At 48.0% G+C, this 18,038-nt stretch overlaps 1 protein-coding gene across 2 annotated transcripts in view; it reads right to left on the bottom strand.

The window, feature by feature from the left end:
- The window catches only part of KIF20B (kinesin family member 20B), a 340,877-nt gene that overhangs the window by 282,392 nt on the left and 40,447 nt on the right, over positions 1-18,038 (bottom strand). Inside the window, exons 1-4 of one of the 2 annotated variants that reach the window (XM_075348748.1) lie at positions 11,745-11,830; positions 11,475-11,659; positions 10,896-10,971; positions 8,008-8,241 (exon numbers count right to left, since the gene is read on the bottom strand). In XM_075348748.1, coding sequence (XP_075204863.1) covers positions 8,008-8,241; positions 10,896-10,971; positions 11,475-11,624 — 460 coding nt within the window. In that variant the 5' untranslated portion in view covers positions 11,625-11,659; positions 11,745-11,830. Of the gene's footprint in view, positions 1-8,007; positions 8,242-10,895; positions 10,972-11,474; positions 11,660-11,744; positions 11,831-18,038 lie in introns of those variants that run through there. The other variant, XM_075348747.1, reaches the window with a different exon arrangement.

The following is an 18,038-nucleotide window of genomic DNA, read 5'->3' as shown; positions in this document are numbered from 1 at the left end:
GGCAGTGAACAGAAACTAGGCCTCCGGCAAAGCCGGGGCCTAAATTTGAGCGGCGAGGCCGACGCGCAGGCACCATCGGCGCGGTTCTCGCGCGACAGCTAGAGAACCCGCCGGAAATGCCAATAAATACAGTAAGCACACTCTCCCCAAACAATAAAGCACAGGGACCCCCAACATATAAACGTCTTAGGTACTTCGCTGCTGAGACGCAGGGCCAGGTCCCTGGGGATGAGTGCTCCGGTCCAGCAGGGTCCTGAAGGGCTGCGGATGGAGACCGGTCTCCTGCCAGGCATGGAGACCGTGCTGGCTCCCACTTCAAGCCAGAGCCCAGGAGGGATGGTGAAGGAGCACGGCATGTGAGGCTCCAGCCTCGGAAATCAACCTTACAACACCGCCGACACAGTGGGGTGAGAAGGGACATGCCGGGGGTCCAGACGTGGACCCGCACTTCTTCAATCTCATTCCAAAAAGGAAAAAAGAAGGGAATTTTGTTACTTACCGTAAATTCCTTTTCTTCTAGCTCTTATTGGGAGACCCAGACGATTGGGTGTATAGCACTGCCTCCGGAGGCCACACAAAGCAATTACACTAAAAAGTGTAAGGCCCCTCCCCTTCTGGCTATACACCCCCAGTGGGATCACTGGCTCACCAGTTTTAGTGCAAAAGCAAGAAGGAGGAAAGCCAATAACTGGTTTAAACAAATTCTCTCCGAGTAACAACGGAGAACTGAAAACCGTTCAACATGAACAACATGTGTACCCGCAAACAAACCAAAAATCCCGAAGGACAACAGGGCGGGCGCTGGGTCTCCCAATAAGAGCTAGAAGAAAAGGAATTTACGGTAAGTAACAAAATTCCCTTCTTCAGCGCTCTATTGGGAGACCCAGACGATTGGGACGTCCAAAAGCTGTCCCTGGGTGGGTAAAGAAATACCTCATGTTAGAGCTGCAAGCCAGCCCTCCCCTACGAGGAGGCAACTGCCGCCTGCAGGACTCTTCTACCTAGGCTGGCGTCCGCCGAAGCATAGGTATGCACCTGATAATGTTTGGTGAAAGTGTGCAGACTCGACCAGGTAGCTGCCTGGCACACCTGTTGAGCCGTAGCCTGGTGTCGTAATGCCCAGGATGCACCCACGGCTCTGGTAGAATGGGCCTTCAGCCCTGAAGGAACCGGAAGCCCAGCAGAACGGTAGGCTTCAAGAATTGGTTCTTTGATCCATCGAGCCAGGGTGGCCTTAGAAGCCTGCGACCCTTTGCGCTGACCAGCGACAAGGACAAAGAGTGCATCCGAACGGCGCAAGGGCGCCGTGCGGGAAATGTAGATTCTGAGTGCTCTCACCAGATCTAACAAATGTAAATCTTCCTCATACCGATGAACTGCATGAGGACAAAACGAAGGCAAAGAGATATCCTGATTAAGATGAAAAGAGGATACCACCTTCGGGAGAAACTCCTGAATGGGTCGCAGCACTACCTTGTCCTGGTGGAAGACCAGGAAGGGAGCCTTGGATGACAGCGCTGCTAGCTCAGACACTCTCCGAAGAGATGTGATCGCTACCAGAAAAGCCACTTTCTGTGATAGTCTAGAAAGTGAAACCTCCCTCAGAGGCTCGAAGGGCGGCTTCTGGAGGGCAACTAGTACCCTGTTCAGATCCCATGGATCTAACGGCCGCTTGTACGGGGGTACAATATGACAAACCCCCTGCAGGAACGTGTGCACCTTAGGAAGGCGTGCCAAACGCCTCTGAAAAAAGACGGATAGCGCCGAGACCTGACCTTTAAGGGAGCTGAGCGACAAACCTTTTTCTAACCCAGATTGCAGGAAAGAAAGAAAGGTAGGCAATGCAAATGGCCAGGGAGACACTCCCTGAGCAGAGGACCAGGATAAGAATATCCTCCACGTTCTGTGGTAGATCTTAGCGGACGTGGGCTTCCTAGCCTGTCTCATGGTGGCAACGACCCCTTGGGATAATCCTGAAGACGCTAGGATCCAGGACTCAATGGCCACACAGTCAGGTTCAGGGCCGAAGAATTCCGATGGAAAAACGGCCCTTGGGACAGTAAGTCTGGTCGGTCTGGTAGTGCCCACGGTTGGCCGACCGTGAGCTGCCACAGATCCGGATACCACGCCCTCCTCGGCCAATCTGGGGCGACAAGTATGACGCGGCTGCAATCGGATCTGATCTTGCGTAGCACTCTGGGCAAGAGTGCCAGAGGTGGAAACACATAAGGGAGCCGGAACTGCGACCAATCTTGCACTAGGGCGTCTGCCGCCAGCGCTCTTTGATCGCGACACCGTGCCATGAAGGTTGGAACCTTGTTGTTGTGCCGTGACGCCATTAGGTCGACGTCCGGCACCCCCCAGCGGCGACAGATTTCCTGAAACACGTCTGGGTGAAGGGACCATTCCCCTGCGTCCATGCCCTGGCGACTGAGGAAGTCTGCTTCCCAGTTTTCTACGCCGGGGATGTGAACTGCGGATATGGTGGAGGCTGTGGCTTCCACCCACATCAGAATCCGCCGGACTTCCTGGAAGGCTTGCCGACTGCGTGTCCCCCCTTGGTGGTTGATGTATGCCACCGCTGTGGAGTTGTCCGACTGAATTCGGATCTGCTTTCCCTCCAGCCACTGCTGGAAGGCTAGTAGGGCAAGATACACTGCTCTGATTTCCAGAACATTGATCTGAAGGGTGGACTCCTGCCGAGTCCACGTACCCTGAGCCCTGTGGTGGAGAAAAACTGCTCCCCACCCTGACAGACTCGCGTCTGTCGTGACCACCGCCCAAGACGGTGGTAGGAAGGATCTTCCCTGTGATAATGAGGTGGGAAGAAGCCACCACTGCAGAGAGTCCTTGGCCGTCTGGGAAAGGGAGACTTTCCTGTCTAGGGATGTTGACTTCCCGTCCCATTGGCGGAGAATGTCCCATTGAAGTGGACGCAGATGAAACTGCGCAAACGGAACCGCCTCTATTGCCGCCACCATCTTCCCGAGGAAGTGCATGAGGCGTCTTAAGGAGTGCGACTGACTTTGAAGGAGAGCCTGCACCCCAGTCTGTAGAGACCGCTGCTTGTCCAGCGGAAGCTTCACTATCGCTGAGAGAGTATGAAACTCCATGCCAAGATACGTTAGTGATTGGGTCGGTGACAGATTTGACTTCGGGAAGTTGATGATCCACCCGAACGCCTGGAGAGTCTCCAGTGCAACATTCAGGCTGAGTTGGCATGCCTCTTGAGAGGGTGCCTTGACCAGTAGATCGTCCAAGTAAGGGATCACAGAGTGTCCGTGAGAGTGCAAGACTGCTACCACTGCCGCCATGATCTTGGTGAACACCCGAGGGGCTGTCGCCAGACCAAATGGCAGAGCTACGAACTGAAGATGGTCGTCTCCTATCACGAAGCGTAGAAAGCGTTGGTGCTCTGTAGCAATCGGCACGTGGAGATAAGCATCTTTGATGTCTATTGATGCTATGAAATCTCCTTGAGACATTGAGGCAATGACTGAGCGGAGGGATTCCATCCGGAACCGCCTGGCGTTCACATGCTTGTTGAGCAGTTTTAGGTCCAGAACAGGACGGAAGGAGCCGTCCTTTTTTTGGAACCACAAAGAGATTGGAGTAAAATCCTCGCCCTCGTTCCTGAGGGGGGACAGGGATCACGACTCCTTCTGCTCTTAGAGAGTCCACCGCCTGCAGCAGGGCATCTGCTCGGTTGGGGTGTGGGGAGGTTCTGAAGAACCGAAGTGGAGGTCGAGAACTGAACTCGATTCTGTACCCGCGAGACAAAATGTCTGTTACCCACCGGTCCTTGACCTGTGACAGCCAAATGTCGCAAAAGCGGGAGAGCCTGCCACCGACCGAGGATGCGGAGGGAGGAGGCCGAAAGTCATGAGGTAGCCGCTTTGGAAGCGGTTCCTCCATTTGCTTTCCTGGGGCGTGAGTGAGCCCGCCAGGAATCTGAGCTCCCTTGTTCTTTCGGAGTCCTTTTGGACGAGGAGAATTGGGCCTTGCCCGAGCCTCGAAAGGACCGAAACCTCGACTGCCACTTTTTCTGTTGAGGTTTACTTGCTCTGGGCTGTGGTAAGGAAGAGTCCTTACCCTTGGACTGTTTTATGATTTCAGCCAATGGCTCACCAAACAGTCTGTCTCTAGATAATGGCAAGCTGGTTAAGCATTTTTTGGAACCAGCATCTGCTTTCCAGTCCTTTAACCACAAGGCTCTGCGCAAAACCACAGAATTGGCGGACGCCATAGCGGTACGGCTCGTAGATTCTAGGACAGCATTGATAGCATAGGTCGCAAACGCAGACATTTGCGAAGTTAGGGACGCCACCTGCGTCACTGCTGGATGTATGATAGCATCCACCTGTGCTAAACCAGCTGAAATAGCTTGGAGTGCCCACACGGCCGCGAATGCTGGAGCAAACGACGCGCCGATAGCTTCATAGACAGATTTCAACCAAAGGTCCATCTGTCTGTCATTGGCATCTTTAAGTGAAGCGCCATCCTCTACTGCGACTATGGATCTAGCCGCAAGCTTGGAAATTGGGGGATCCACCTTTGGACACTGGGTCCAGCGTTTGGTCACCTCAGCAGGAAAAGGGTAAGGGGTATCCTTAGAACGTTTAGAGAAACGCTTATCTGGATGAGCGTCGTGTTTCTGGATCGATTCTCTGAAGTCAGAGTGGTCCAAAAAAGCACTTAATTTACGCTTGGGATACAGGAAATGGAACTTCTCCTGCTGTGCCGCTGCCTCCTCTTCAGAAGGGGCTGGGGGAGAAATATCCAACAGTCTATTAATCGCCGATATAAGGTCATTAACCATGGCGTCACCATCAGGGGCATCCAGATTGAAAGGAGCCTCAGGATTAGAATCCTGATCACCGTCCTCAGTCTCATCACAGAGAGACTCTTCTCGCTGAGACCCTGAGCAGTGTGAGGACGTGGAGGGTCTTTCCCAGCGAGCTCGCTTAGGCTGCCTGGGACTGTCATCTGAGTCAGAGACTTCAGCTTGTGATGCTTGAGACCCCCTTGAGGTACGGATTAGTTCCAACTGAGGGGGACCGGAGAGCATAGACACAGCAGTGTCCATGGTCTGAGTAACTGGCCTGGACTGCAAGGTCTCCAGGATTTTTAACATAGTCACAGACATTCTGTCAGCAAAAACTGCAAAGTCTATCCCCGTCACCGGGGCAGGGTTCACAGGCGTCTCTGCCTGGGCTACCACCACATTAGGCTCTGGCTGACGGAGTGCCACTGGGACTGAACATTGCATACAATGTGAGTCTTTGGAGCCTGCCGGTAGATCAGCCCCACATGCAGTACAAACAGTGTACACAGCCTGTGCCTTGGCACCCTTGCGTTTTGCGGATGACATGTTGCTGCCTCCTCAGAGCAGTACAGGGTGTCCAGCCAAGAAGCGACCTTACAGTGCAACTATATATATATATATGGTACTAAGAAAAAAGTACACTAATATAACACTGAGGCACAAGTGGGGCCAGCACTAAAGTGCAGCTTACCGCCCGCTTAGGAGCGGGTGTGTGGTCGCCGAAATCCCTTTAGTCTGGGTCTCCCAGAGCCTGCTGCCTTTCCCCAGCCAGACCGCATGTGTAATGGCTGCCGGCGTCCTTGTGGAGAGGGGGGGCGGGCCCTGGGCGTATACAGACGAAGAGCGTGAAGCCTGCTTCCCACTGTGCCTAGTGAGAGGGCTGGAGCATGTAAATAAAGCTCCAGCCCTCGGCGCTGCCAATTGAGCAGCGTCTCTCCCCTACCCTGATTGACAGGGTGGGGGCGGGAACGAAGCGGCGCTAGGCCGCAGAAGCCGGGGACTAAAGTTAGAAGCGCCGCCGCCGTAAAAGCGCGGTCGGCGCAAAGTCCCCGGCGCACCACAAGTCGCAGCTGCGCCGCCGCTCCAGCAGCGGTCGGCGCAGTAGTTCCCAACATGTAACGTCACTCAAAGCTGCAGTGACCTAACCCCAGCGCACAGCGCTACTGTCCCCGGCGCACTATAAAGCTCAGCAAGCCTTGAGAGTGTCCGTGCCTGCCGGGGACACAGAGTACCTGAAAGTTGCAGGGCCTTATCCCTGAACGGCACTCCCGCTCCAAATCCAGCAGGTTCTCTGGGTCTGTGGATGGAGCCCGGCCTCAGGGCTTGGAGGCCGGTAAGATCCCACTTCCACAGAGCCCTAAGGGGATGTGGAAGGAAAACAGCATGTGGGCTCCAGCCTCTGTACCAGCAATAGGTACCTCAACCTTACAAGCACCACCGCGGGTGAGAAGGGAGCATGCTGGGGGCCCCATATGGGCCCTCTTTTCTTCCATCCGATATAGCCAGCAGCTACTGCTGACTACAAACAGTGGAGCTATGCGTGGATGTCTGACCTCCTTCGCACAAAGCAGAAAACTGGTGAGCCAGTGATCCCACTGGGGGTGTATAGCCAGAAGGGGAGGGGCCTTACACTTTTTAGTGTAATTGCTTTGTGTGGCCTCCGGAGGCAGTGCTATACACCCAATCGTCTGGGTCTCCCAATAGAGCGCTGAAGAAAAAATCATATGGGAATGCATGTGTGGATGTATGCCTCCTGAACACAAAGTGATAAACTGGCTGGGTCTGGCTCACCAGGGGGTGTATAAGCTCAGAGGGAGGAGCTACACTTTTAAGTGTAGTACTTTGTGTGTCCTCCGGAGGCAGAAGCTAAACACCCATGGTCTGGATCTCCCATAGGAACGATAAAGAAACCTTTATTCCACATGTCCCCTCACCCTTCCCTGACGAATCCGCAGCGGTACGTGTGGGGCTCCACTACATTACCCAGTCCCTCCTCCTAGCAGTACACACATAATAAAGCGAGTCCTGTTAACAGTCACCACGTCTCTCTGCATGCCACCTGACAGTCTCAGCAGTCCCCCTTTTGTATTTATTACTGTATTTATTTGTATTTATGTATATTGTATTTATTCTTCGGTAATTTTCTGCTGATGTTCTGTCCCATTGGGTATTACCCCAGCACAATGGGAGTAGTGTTTGTCCCCATGCTCTATGGCTCCACTGGTGGATAATTTATCCCTTGCAGCATATGGTTACCATGCACTGATATTTATATATGGTGTATTTGAAATTAAGAGTAAAGAGGTTAAATGCTATACACCTTATTTTTATACATCTACACTTTGGCCAGTTTGTATTACTTTTTTTTGTTTTGGGCACAGATTGAGATTCAATGTGGAAACAAAAAAGATAAGAAAATAGACCAGCCCCAAAAGGACTAAGATCTAAGTGACCTATTAAATAATGTACAGTTTGTGGTGACATTTGGTGACAGATCCTTTACATCTGGACCAACTCTGGGTGGTCAGCAGTGTACTCCGCAGTGACATTCTAAAATGTCACTGCAAAGCAGAAGAAGCTGCATATGATCATGCAGAGGTGGGATCGAAGAGTCAACTATCAAATACAGCCAAACTTCTCAGATAGAAGGCAGAGAGGGTTATTACAGTCTCTGCCCTCTAGACCGCTGAATGCACACCACTAAACAAGCCCTGAGTATACAATGAGTATGATAGGAAGTACTGACAAGGATTCCTCCTCCAGAACCAGCAGTCAAGAGATTGCAGAGTGTAGTGAGGGAGCAATTACTGTTGATAGACTCTCCCCCCCCATCACAGGGAGGGGAAAAAAAAAAAAAAAAAAAAAAAAGTTAATAAATAAATGGTTAATAAATAAAGAATGTGAAAAACAGACATTTGATTTATTTTCCTACAGCCATCACACGGCATCAGAAAATAAAAAAAAAAAAAAAAAGCAAGAAACCAATATGTATAACTGGAAAAGTAAAATAAATAAATAAATAAATAAATAAATCTGGTCAGAAACAAGGGTGACAGGCCTGGTTAATCAATAATTCAAGACATTTCAATCCTAAATAGGCTGAGAAAACATGGGAAAGAAGGCAGCACAACACAGAATCTAATAATATAGCAAGGAGGAAAATACTAATGAAGAGGTTTTACCTTTAACAAAGGAAAATCCTTTCACATCCCGGGCGAGCTTTAACGTTTTCCTCTTAAAACACTTCTCGCCAGACACGGGATCCAGAAGATCATAAATACACTCATTGTAGATTTCACAGAACGAAACCCAGACAGAGAATTTCACAGAGCCAGCGACATCTAACGTGAACTCTTCATATTTGCTTACATGTTCAAGTTCTGAGTGGACTCGAGAAGAGTTGGGAAGTGTGGAAGCTATGGAAATATAAAAAAAAAAAAAAAAAAAAAAAAAAAAAAAAAATCAGAAAAACAAAAAGTTATCATTAAAGAATCAGGTTCTTCCTACAACATCTTGCTGAGGTTCTCATATTGGGTCTAACCCATGAATCACTAATACTTAAATCTTGAAAGGCTGTTAACTGTCTTGAATGAATAATCTTAGATTCTTGGGGTTGGCTCTGGACAAAATTAGTCTCCTCACCCCTCTGGCAGGAAGTAGACTACCAGAGGGGTCAGGAGTAGCCTTCTTAGCTATATTACTTAAAGTCTTTTCTCCTCCTGAGGCCTCTGTCACACGCACGTGCCTCCGGTACGGGTTTGAGTTTTCACGTACAAGAGACATGTATTATTTTATTATTATTGTTTATTTATAGAGCATGTACACACGTGGACCTATGTATTCTTAATGGTTTGGACACACGTAAGTATTTGCGCACAGACCGTGTGTCCGTTCCATACTTACGTGTGTTTCTCACACCGGCATGTCAGTTTTCTCTCCGGCATCACGGGTGTCACACGGAACACAAACGTGTCACACGTAAGACACGGACCACACGGATGTGTTCTGTGTGACACGCCCCACAGAGAAAAACATGTGTCTGGGAGAAAAAAAAAAACCCCAAAACATTACTCACCTTCTCCTGCCCTCCTGTCTCTGCCGCTGCTGTCACTTGCTGCCGACCGCCGCTCATTATGCTCATTGCATATTTCACTTCACTGCGGTCGAAAGCAGCAGCGGGGAGTCGGCAGGACCAGAGACCGAAGATCAGCACCACGGACAGCAGCGCCAGAACAGGCGAGTAGAAAGTTTCCGTTCTCCGTGTGTTATCACGGATAAAACACGGAGAACACACGTAGCCCATAAACACGTCACGGAGGGCAAAACGCACCTCTGAAACGTTCGTGAAAAACATGCGAGGATTTTCACGGGCGTGCGAAAGAGGCCTAAGAAGGACAGAACGCTAGTTTTTTTGGGGTTTTTTTTGGTGCTATGCAGTAAATATGAGAGGATCACATTGAGGTGGACGGCTGCGAGGCGTATGAATGAACACGCTATGAGCCAGCGTAGATGTGCACCTACATTAGTGCCGTACTTTGTTGCAGTTATAAAAAGGTCATTTTATTGTTTATTCTTTTATTAAATAAAAGATTATATGGTACGCACTTTCTTGGAATTTTATGCAGTTGTGTGTAATGTGGAGATGAAAGTTTTGAAGCACAACATGATTATAAACTAATACCGCAGCAATTTATCTCTAAACTGCAGCCTTCAATCAGACCGCACTATGGCTGACATGTTGCTTCAATTTCAACGATTAACCCTTTCCTACTTCAGCCAATTTGGCTCTTTCCTTAACCCAGAGTCATATTTTTTTTTTTTTTAAAACCATCACATGTATGCGGGCTTGCTTTTTTTTTGCCAGTTTTAGCTGTGAATGACACCATCCACGTACCCCATAATCCCCAGAATACTGGGATATAATCTAAAGTGTGGTGAAATGCTGAACAGGAACAAAAGAAAAAAAAAAAAACCACGACTACACAACGCAATGCTGCCATTGTTTTTTCGACAGTCATCGTGCAGTAAACAGGACCTGTCAGCACCACGTGTCCGTATGGTGACAGCGATATCGAACTGGTAGAATTTATTTTGGATTAATTTAGTGGTTAACAAAAATTCATAACTCTCTAAAAGAAAATAAACAAAATTACTCTGAGTTTTATTTTTTGGGGGCAATAGCTCCCTCCATTTGGGAAAAAGTTATGTGAGTGGGGGGTTCAGAGATGTAGCAATTGGGGGGTGGGAAACCCCAACATACATACATCGACAACCACCTGGTTCTTGTAGTCTACCAGTACGGGGTGTCTATCGTGTAACCATCGCGACGATGGAGGAACTTCCGCTGCCAGAGCGCTGATGTCAAAGGCAGGAGCCGCTTGCCTCTGATTGGCCAGCGCGCTGCCTAAGCCGCTGACAGCGAAAGTTCCTCTATCGTCGCGATTGTTACCCGGTACACATCCTGTATTGGCGGACTACAAGAACAAGGGGGCCGGCGATGGAACAGAAGGTAAGGTGAGCATAATGTGTGTGTGTTTCCGCGCGTTTGTGGACTGTAAGAGCGGGTCAGAGCGCGGTGAAAGTACGGTGAGTATTTGCTCGTACAGCAAAGCTTGCTCGTAAACAGAGTTATAAATTTGCAGCAAACTTTGCTCGTATAGCAAAATACTCGCACAGGTTACTCATAAACCAAGGTTCCACTGTAAAATATATATTACAAATATATATATATTTGTATGTGTGTATGTAACACTAACACACACAGGAACCTCTTTCTCATTCCCCTAGGGAACTTGAGCTTGCAATCAATAGCTTTCATAGGAGTACAAAGATGGCGGTGACGGGAGTCTTCCTTAGGCTAATAGCGGACGAGTCACACACACACACACACACACACACACACACACACACCAATCATGTGCTGGTGGGCACCATTTAAATGTCACTGTTAGAGATTGACACTGGCATTTTGATTGTTAAATAGCAACGATCAGAGCCGACCCCAATCACTGCCGTTGGATGCAAGTGCTGAAAACGCAGCCGACGTATGCAGTAAAGCCGTATACATTACCATCTTCATTTAGAAAGTCTGTAGTATCCACAGAAGTCCTACTGTTGTTGCTTCGAATAGTGCACTGAGAGTCAATCTGAAAAATAAAAGCAGGTAGCTTTTAACATAAGGGAAAGATTTGCTGATCGCCGAGACTCACTGCCATGCAATTTTCTGTAAAGAGCAAAGAATTGAGACACGGATAGAAAGACCCAATGATGCCCTCTGAACATATATTGCTTCCAGTGGGGAGCAATTGCAGCATATGATTATCAGCGTATCTCTGCTCAGGCGCACCCATACAAGTCTATGGGTCAGTGTGTAATTTTTATTTCTTCTTTAATGAAAAAACAAATTGTTTGGTATTGCCGTAAATCGTACTGATGAGAAGAATGCTATTGAAAGGTCAAAAAAAAATGTACAGCGCAAAAGAAATTGTCCCTTGCCACCAAGTATTATAACCCCTTGTAATTTACATGTACAAAACGCACATACACCACAGTTATCAGTGAGACATCAGAGCAAAAGCGGAAAACACAACATGAAATTTGAGAGAAGCAGATTTGCCTCTGACCCAGCCAAGGAATCCGCACATCTTACCTCTTTAGTGGGGCGGAGGACTCCATTTTTAAATGCGTTTTCTGCCCTCACTTGCTCCTTGGTCAGTCTTACGTAGTCTCTACATCGGTGAGGCTTAATATCCATCTTTGAATAAACCTTTCCTTCAATTGCATTAAAAAGCATTTCCATTGATCTTGGTAAGATCCCGGCATTGTCCTTCGTGCCTGCAATTAGAGATGACAAATTGAAGTCTACAGAATGAAAAACACCATCGCTAATCAGAAGATCAATCAGACTGTCCGCACTCACGAGTGATGGTCACAGGGGCACTCCCATCATTGTAAGTGATGGCATACGGCAAGGATATGCCCCGACACCATCATTCCTCATCACAGCTTCATTACACTGCTCAGCAGGGAACGGATGCATTGGCTTAAAAGGGGACATTCTCCTGCACAGCAGATGGCAGTGGACACAGTTCTAGCAAAAAGCCAAGGTTACATAGGTTGTGGGGGGGGGTGAAACCTCAAGTCCACCTTCCACCACCAATTATACAATTTATTGTCACCAATCATCTACAACCGGCAATGTTAGGTGTACTGAGGAGATTAGCTCAGCAATTTAGCTGTCTTTGACACTTGTTTGTGGTAGACCCCCCCTGACCCAGGATCATCCTCATTAATGGTGTTCTATAACATCAGTACTATTGTATGGGACTCTATTGTGCTGATATAAAACGGAATCATTATTGTACAGTTACTGTGTATTACAACCTTTTCTATGGGACAGCTGTTGTAGATGGTTTTTATTGTTTTTAGTTGTTCTGCACATGTCTTTGAATGTTTTTGGATACAATAAAGCTTTATTATATTGGTGTGCACAATTCCTGCTTGCAGAGTTTCGGTCTTCCTTCCCGTTACAATTATTCTCTGCATTTGTGGCAGTTAGGTATTTACTATATATCATTTTGGTATTGCGTGTGCCCTGTTTATCTCTAGTAAACGCTTTGGTGAAACACTTGTGTGGACAGCTTCACTCCTTAGAAGGTTCATTGACAAATTCCAAAGGTTGTTTCTTTGCAACGGGAAATCATATCAGATACCGTATTTTTCGGACTATAAGACGCACTTTATTTCCCCAAAATTTGGGGGGGGAAAGTGGGGGTTGCATCTTATAGTCTGATGGCTGTGGGGAAAGGGGGGTGCGGTGGTGGTGGAGCGAGTCATCAGAGGCAGGAGCAGGCTGTAGCAGCGCCTACAGTGGCCACGTGGGCCCGCTCATATGCACTGCATCCCGACGCCCATCATCTCTCAGCACTGAAGTCAGCGCTGAGAGGTGGGCGGGATGGTGGGTGCATGCATACTTAACAGCCGGCCCACGTGATCATCCCTGGCTCCTACAGCCTGGAGCGATCATGTGTGGCTATATTCACAGCACCCGCGTATCATCATCAGCGCGGGGGGGCAGTGATTAACCCCTTCACGACCGCGGGCAGTAAAATTACGTCCTATTTTAACGTGACTTAACGACCAGGGACGTAATTTTACGGCCTAAACTTCATTTGATTGCCGTGGCCATAGCAGGGGACATCATTTGAAAGCCGTTGCTGTTTCTTACAGCAGGGGACCTTTGCTTGACCCGGGGGGGGGGGGGAGAGGTCGATCGATGTGATTGGCTGTTCAAATCTGAACCGCCAACTACATCAATCGCACTAATTTCGGCAAAAATAACGTCAGAATTACTGCGATACTGTGAGATCCGGCTATGATCTGCTCTAGCAGCTTCAACAAATCATAGCCGGAGCTCTAAAATGTCGCCCCCAGCCCCTGCAGCACTGATTGGAGCGATTGCGCGTCATAGCACGATCGCTCCAATCAGTGTGCAGTGGGGCGGTCTGATCTGCCGGTGGCCGCCCTCCCCAGGCCTGTGCTGGCCTGCGAGCCCTCCCCCAACATGTCTGCAGCGTGCACTGGCTGGTACTAGTGGTACCACGCCACCGCTGCTGCTGCCGCCGCCGCCGTAGCTGAGGTCACCGTTCCTGCTGCACGTGAGTACTGTGCTCACCTTGCAGCCCGTGCGCGCTCCCGTGTTGCCCCCTGCGCGCTCCCGTGATAGCCCCTGCCCCCCTGCGATCTGCCCCCCCACGCCCCGATCTGCTCCCCCCGCGATCTGACTGCCTCCCCATTATCTTTATTCTGCAGCTCCCTCCCCCTCTGCACTCTCCCCCTCTGCTCTCTCCCCCGTCTTCATCGGGTCATCCGAGGTCTTAACCGGCCCGATCACATCTGCCTCCATCGCTGGGTCCTTCCTGGGCATTCTGCTGATCTGCCCAACGTCCTGCCTGCTGCTCCTGTAAAGCCGTCCATCTCTCTGCCATCTGTTCCTCCTGCAGCTCTTCTGGTCAGTGATCCTCTGGGTACTCAGAGTATAACTTTTTTTTTTTTTCTGTATCCCCTGTCCATTTTTACACCTCATCCGTCCGTGCGTCCCGCCGAGCGCTGATCAGAGATGCAGATAACGTTTCTGCATCCCTGCTCAATTTTTGGCGTGACTTTTTTACGTATCTGCGACGCTTTTTGTATCGCATCCGTCCGTGCGTCCTGCAGCGGCCGATCAGTGAACCGCGTCTGTGCGTTTGAAAAGTCAAATGGCGCTCCTTCTCTTCTGAGCCCTGCCATGCACCCAAACAATTACTTTCCACCACATATGAGGTATCTACGTACTCAGGAAAAATTGCACAATACGTTTTATGGTGCAGTTTTTCCTGCTACCGTTAAAAAAAAAAAAAAAAAAAAAAAATAATAATTTTCACGGTTCAACGTTATCAACTTCTGTGGAGCCCCTGGAGGTACAAGGGGCTCACCAAACATCTGGATAAATTCCTTAAGGGGGTCTAGTTCCAAAATTGGGTAATTTGTGTGGGAGCTCCACTGTTTAGGCACCATAGGGGGGGGGGGGGGTCTCCAAACGTGACATGGCGTCCACTAATGATTCCAACCAATTTTGCTGTCAAATGGCGCGCCTTCTCTTCTGAGCCCCGCCATGCACTCAAACAATTACTTTCCACCACATATGAGGTATCGCCATACTCAGGAAAAAATGCACTATAAATTTCATGGTGAATTTTTTCCTGATACCCTTGTGAAAAAAAAGCTACCTAGTTGAAGCAACCATTTTGTAGTAAAAAAAAAAAAAAAAAAAAAAAAATTTTCTTCTTTTCACAGTTCAACGTTATAAACTTCTGTGAAGCCCCCAGGGGTTCAAAGTGCACATCAAACATCTAGAAAAATTATTTGAGGGCTCTAGTTTCCAAAATGGGGTCACTTGTGGGGGAGCTCCATTGTTTAGGCACCTCAGGGGGTCTTCAAACCCGACATGGCGTCCACTAACGAGTGCAGCTAATTTTGCGTTTAAAAATTCAAATGGCGCTCCTTCCCTTTCGACCTCTGCCGTGCACCCAAACAATTGATTTTTACCACATATGGGGTTTCAGCGTACTCAGGATAAAATGCACAATAAATCGTAGGGTGCACTTTCTCTTTTCTCCCTTGTGAAAATTAAAATTTTATGGCTAAAGTAACAATTTTGTGTTAAAAAGTAAAATTTTCATTTTTTCCTTCCACATTGCTTTGGATCCTGTGAAGCACCTAAAGGGTTAATAAACTTCTTGGATGTGGTTTTGAGTGTGAGGGGTGCAGTTTTTAGAATGGGGTCACTTTTGGGTATTTTCTGTCACCTCGGCCTCTCAAAGTCACTTCAAATGTGATGTGGTCCCTAAAAAAGATTCTTTTGTAAATTTTGTTGGAAAAATGAGAAATTGCTGATGAACTTTGACCCCTTCTAACTTCCTAACGAAAAAAAAAATTTTGTTTCGAAAATTACGCTGATGTAAAGTTGACAAGTGGGAAAGTTTATTTATTAACTATTTTGTGTGACCTCTCAGATTTATGGGCATAAATTTTCAAAGTTTGAAAATTGCGAAATTTTCATAATTTTCGCAAAATTTCCTAAATTTTCACAAATAAACGCAAAACATATCGGCCTAAATTTACAACTGACATGAAGTACAATATGTCACGAAAAAACAATGTCAGAATCGCCACGATCCGTTGAAACGTTCCAGAGTTATAACATGTCAAAGTGACACTGGTCAGAATTGCAAAAAATGGCCCGATCATTAGGATGTTTTAGTGGCCGGGGCTGAAGGGGTTAAGTATACTCAGCAGTCACCGTTCTCTGCAGCATCGCGATGTCCACCTGTCTGCCGGCCGCTGATGTGTGTGGAGAGCGATGCGCACAGTGATGTAGTCATCACTGTACGCACGGCTCCAAACAGGTCAGCGATGCTGCGTGGAGTGAGAAAAGGGGAGTACAAACGTTTATGTTTTGATGTGTGCGATTTGATGTAGGCCACATACCAGGATGGTGGACATATATACAAGGATGGGGGATCATATACAAGGCAGGAGGATCATTACCAGGATGGGGTACCTTAGTAGAGAATTTGGGGACATTACCCCTGTAACAGTGTCAGAAGCAGATCCTCACCCCATAATAGTGTGTCATGACCACATTGTTGGCTTAAAATTTTATTTTTCCTCTAAAACCAGGAAAAAAAAAAAAAAGATCAAAAAGAAAACGTTTGCTAGCAGAATTGGGAAGAGCATTTATAGGCAGAGGAGGGACATGAGACCTCAGACCAATGAATGAGAAAGAATCTGGAGTAGAGTACGGACCTGTCCTTTGGGATTTATGCTGTTCATCTGCAGGCTAGTAAATGTCAGGAAGTTAACGGGATTTTCTGGCCTTCAAGCTACCTTGTCCTTGTCAGTAGCTGCAGAAGAATCCACCATTGGGCCAGCTAATGAATCATCCACGTGAGTGCTGGGCAATAAATTGTCCAACCTCACGCTCTCCAAAAAGTGTCAAAGCGTCCAGGTACTTAGGACGTGAGCAGAAGGGGATTTCTGGTCAGCTCAAGGTGTGACGGAACAAGCCTGAAGCCATCACAGATATGACTGATAAAGATAACTCTAAAACTAGGGTGACATGAGCATTACTGGACAGCACCTTTAGATGTTTAGGTAGTGATTTTATATTACTAAGACTACACCAAGGCCTGAACAGGATCAGATGAGAAATCAACAAGGAACAGAACCCGATCACATCATCTATGGACAATGGCAGTAAAAAGTTCACCAACTCCAACCGTGCGGCAATAAAAAGTTCTCCGCTCACAAACTGCAGATAATTGCAGCGGCTGTTCTGACAGTAAATAAGCAAGAAATGGTGAAATAATAAAACAACAACTTGCACTGAAAAGCTGCCAGAAGCCAGCAGCAGAGTTCAGGCCTCGGATTAATGGCCCTCTGTCGGATCATTTAGAAAGCTTATTGTGGAGCTCAACTACAAAGTGTACAGAGACGGCGTTAAATAAGTTCAGAAGCGATGTCTCACTTCACAGAGCGGCTGGAAGATGAATGAGCGAACGAGTTACACCCCGCAATGGAAAAGACTGGCTTACAAAATATAAGGCTGGCTACATGCTCAGAGATAAAGTAAAGGCTTAACAGAATCAATGCAAAAAAACTGCTTGTACAGCTGCTGAAGTATACATGTATACTCCTACAGAACAAGGATCAAGAAGGAGTACAGTAAGTTTCAAAACTGCTGAACGGAGAAGGATCCTTGTGTCTGGGTCACCCAGGGCCATTCAGGACCGCCGTGTGATGGCACCAATGTGCTTTACAGCAAAACAGTCATTTTCATTTATTGGTCACATTTTCATATTTCAAAGCAAAAATTATTTTTGCAGAGCAAACCGTGATGGCATATCGATAGGATACACGGTACGATCACCTTGTGATATAGGAAGGGGTCTGTCCTCCGACGCTCCCACTAATGCTGCGCGGCTATGACCCCTTCACCACTTTCCAAGAAGGGGACTTGATAGCACACTGGCACTACGGTGTCTTCGTTGCTGGAGATGGCAGTGTCACAGCACTTACCAAAGCGATGGTGTACCCTAGAGATATGACATTTTAGGAGATGGGAAACCCACTAAAAGCAGTGACAGTGGACTCCAGCATCTCAGGTTATTGCCTGATCATCCAAATCATTTGGTCAGCAGAAATCCATGCGATTGCTGACAAGATAACACCATACAAAACAAATTACACTGCTAAGGGGTACTTCTCACATAGCGAGATCGCTGCTGAGTCACAGATTTTGTGACGTACCATTGACCTAATCAGCGATTTCGCTGTGTGTGACACTAAGCAGCGACCTGGCCCCTGCTGTGAAATCGCTGATCATAACACACTGTTCTGGTTCATTTTTTTGCTCATTGGTCTCCCGCTGTGCAGCACACATCGGCGTGTTTGACGGCGGGAGATAACGAGCATCGACTGTGTAAGCAGCGTACGCTGGTAACCAGGGTAAATATCGGGTAACTAAGCAAAGTGCTTTGTTTAGTAACCCGATGTGTACCCTGGCTACGTATACAGGGAGCCAGCGCGGGCAGCCTGTAAGCGGTGTACGCTGGTAACCAGGGTAAATATCGGGTAACCAAGCAAAGCACTTTGCTTGGTTACCCGATATTTA

The sequence above is a fragment of the Anomaloglossus baeobatrachus genome, chromosome 5 (assembly GCF_048569485.1).
Source record: "Anomaloglossus baeobatrachus isolate aAnoBae1 chromosome 5, aAnoBae1.hap1, whole genome shotgun sequence".
Taxonomy (NCBI): domain Eukaryota; kingdom Metazoa; phylum Chordata; class Amphibia; order Anura; family Aromobatidae; genus Anomaloglossus; species Anomaloglossus baeobatrachus.
The sequence above is the reverse complement of the archived record's forward strand: the minus strand, read 5'-3'. Positions and strand labels throughout refer to the sequence as shown.